General features: G+C 31.8%; 1 protein-coding gene across 1 annotated transcript in view; it reads left to right on the top strand.

Annotated features, from left to right (window-relative positions):
- Positions 1 to 1,917, top strand: part of HELRODRAFT_193892 (hypothetical protein) — a gene marked incomplete at its 5' end in the record, with an annotated part of 8,819 nt that extends 6,902 nt beyond the window's left edge. The window contains 8 exons of the mRNA XM_009029801.1: positions 63 to 189; positions 260 to 372; positions 477 to 555; positions 724 to 776; positions 804 to 883; positions 919 to 1,109; positions 1,590 to 1,842; positions 1,883 to 1,917. Of these exons, the coding sequence (XP_009028049.1) occupies positions 63 to 189; positions 260 to 372; positions 477 to 555; positions 724 to 753 (349 nt within the window). The 3' untranslated portion in view covers positions 754 to 776; positions 804 to 883; positions 919 to 1,109; positions 1,590 to 1,842; positions 1,883 to 1,917. The remainder of the gene's footprint in view (positions 1 to 62; positions 190 to 259; positions 373 to 476; positions 556 to 723; positions 777 to 803; positions 884 to 918; positions 1,110 to 1,589; positions 1,843 to 1,882) is intronic.
- Positions 1,918 to 2,500: the final 583 nt, after the last annotated feature.

Below are 2,500 nucleotides of genomic sequence, written 5' to 3'. Positions count from 1 at the left end.
ACAAACAAACACACACACACCCACACACACATGTAAACAGACAAACAAACACATACAAACAGCACAAACATGGACTCGAGCCTGATGAGTAACATACAAAAGTTATTCTACGAGAAGATTGAAGTCTTCACGCCCGTCCAATTCAACAGGGTCTCCATTATGACTGGCCTGATTAAGATCTGCCTGAAGGTCATCTCCTGATTATGCTGACGATGATGGTTTTATTATTATTATTATTATTATTTTTCATCGCCACCAGACGCTACTGGAATGTGTGCGTCTGAAGACGTTTGGTCGCTATGGTCTGCAGCAGATGCAAGTCGACTGCTACTACCTACAATTGTACCTTTGGAGATATGTTCAAGATGAAAAGTATGTATCTTTACGTGTCATAATCGTCATCATCATGGTCGTTATTTTTATCATCGTCATCACCATCATCGTCATCATCATCGACATCATCATCATCCCGACAGCATGGTCCACATATTGTTGGATGAGGTGGTTAGTAGCACCATACACAGATGTCTCGATCCAGTTCCTATGGAAGCCAGTGTTGGTTTTCTATTGTTATTATTTATTATCACTATTTATTATTATTATTATTATTACTATTTATTATTATTATTTATTATCACTATTTATTATTATTATTATTATTCATTTATCACTTGTTAGGGTGCTGTCATCCTCCCAAAATCTAAACGCTTTCTTTTTTTATAGGTTGTTGATGTGATCTGTGACAAGAACTGAGAGGAAACAATCATTCATTCATTCTGAAGGGGTACAATCATTTATTCATTCATTCTGAAGGGGTACAATCATTTATTCATTCATTCTGAAGGGGTACAATCATTTATTCATTCATTCTGAAAGGATACAATTATTCATTCATTCATTCTGAAAGGATACAATCATTCATTCATTCAGTAGAACATTCCATAAAACAGGCATTTCAAAAGAATGAATAAACCATCCATCACCATCAGCTAAATGTTTTTCACCATCTACTAAACCAACATTTCAATGCGTTCTAATCTTACTCAATACTGTATTATCATTAATGTTCAAATGCATTAATTGTTTAACCAATTATAATTGATAAAAAACAACAACACACGTTTAGACGACATTTTCCCCGAGATCGGGGGTTGCCGTTTGGCTACCTATGATGAAACCGAAATACCCCTCAACGCCATCCACATCTGTCACTCGCCTCAGTATCACGCAACCCCGCTTTCACCCTGTCCTTCTCCACCTGCTCTCTTCATCCCAATCGCCTTCCACCTTTTTCAGTGCCCCCCTCACACCACTACATTTCTGACATCCTATACACAATACCGAGTTAGCCTTCACTCTCCTGTCACATACTCCACAGGGGTCTATTTTACTTATCACTCGCTCCCCACCTTCCCCACTCACCATTACCTTCGTCTTACCAATATTAGCTTTTAACCCTTTCTTTTCAATAACACTTTTCCATCTGTCAAATTTTAACTGCAATTCTTCCATGCTATCAGCCATCAAGACTAAATCATCTGCATACAAAATCTCAAATAACAATCCCTCCATTATGTTTCCACAGTTCATCCAATAGCATTTCTTCATGTTTGTTTATCATTCATGGATTAATTCATTCATTCGTGCATCCATTCATTTATTTATTAACTCAGTAATAGTGTGTATTTAATTTGACTGGATTAAGACATTTTTTTTTCCAAATGCATTTATTATTATCGTTAGATTGATACTAGATTAATTATCCTCTTAATTTCGAATTTGAGATTACAAACAAATAATAAATAAGTATATATATATATATATATATATATATATATATATATATATATATATGGATATATATATATATATATTTATATATTAAAAATTTCAAATAAATTTGAATTAGTAATGGGACCATAACATTAGTTTTATTAATAAACAGTTATGTTGGTTCTCAAACGATCATACACACATATGATATACATATGTATGTGTATATATATACATATATATATATATACATGCTATCAAAATTTACCATTACAAGAAATTAATCATATCATTTAATTATGTGTAATCAATCAAATTACACTACTTCGAATATAGAAAAAATTTGAAATATAAATAAAATATTTCAACAATTTGTCTGATGATGATTATGAAATACGTTTTTAAATCCTTCAAGCTAAACACATTTTTTTATGATAAAACAACAAAAAATTGAACCAATAGAAAAATTAACTGAAATCAGCTGAAAAACAGATTTTAGTAGAGTTTTGGGTCGTAGTTTGAACAAGAAACAAGGAACAAGAAAAGTAAAATTTCAATTTGAAGTGTTCAATAACAGTGAAACCTCAGTAACAAACAATAACAAAAAAAAGTATTTGACATTTCAACCTAAACTCTTAAAACAAAATTCTTAAAAAAACAAACAAAAAACAAGATAACATTTTGATACAGGATAAACTATCGATGCTTGCCTATGTTTATTTATCGA

Source organism: Helobdella robusta, assembly GCF_000326865.2.
Source record: "Helobdella robusta unplaced genomic scaffold HELROscaffold_62, whole genome shotgun sequence".
Taxonomy (NCBI): Eukaryota; Metazoa; Annelida; class Clitellata; order Rhynchobdellida; family Glossiphoniidae; genus Helobdella; species Helobdella robusta.
This window is presented reverse-complemented; position numbering and strand designations above follow the sequence as displayed.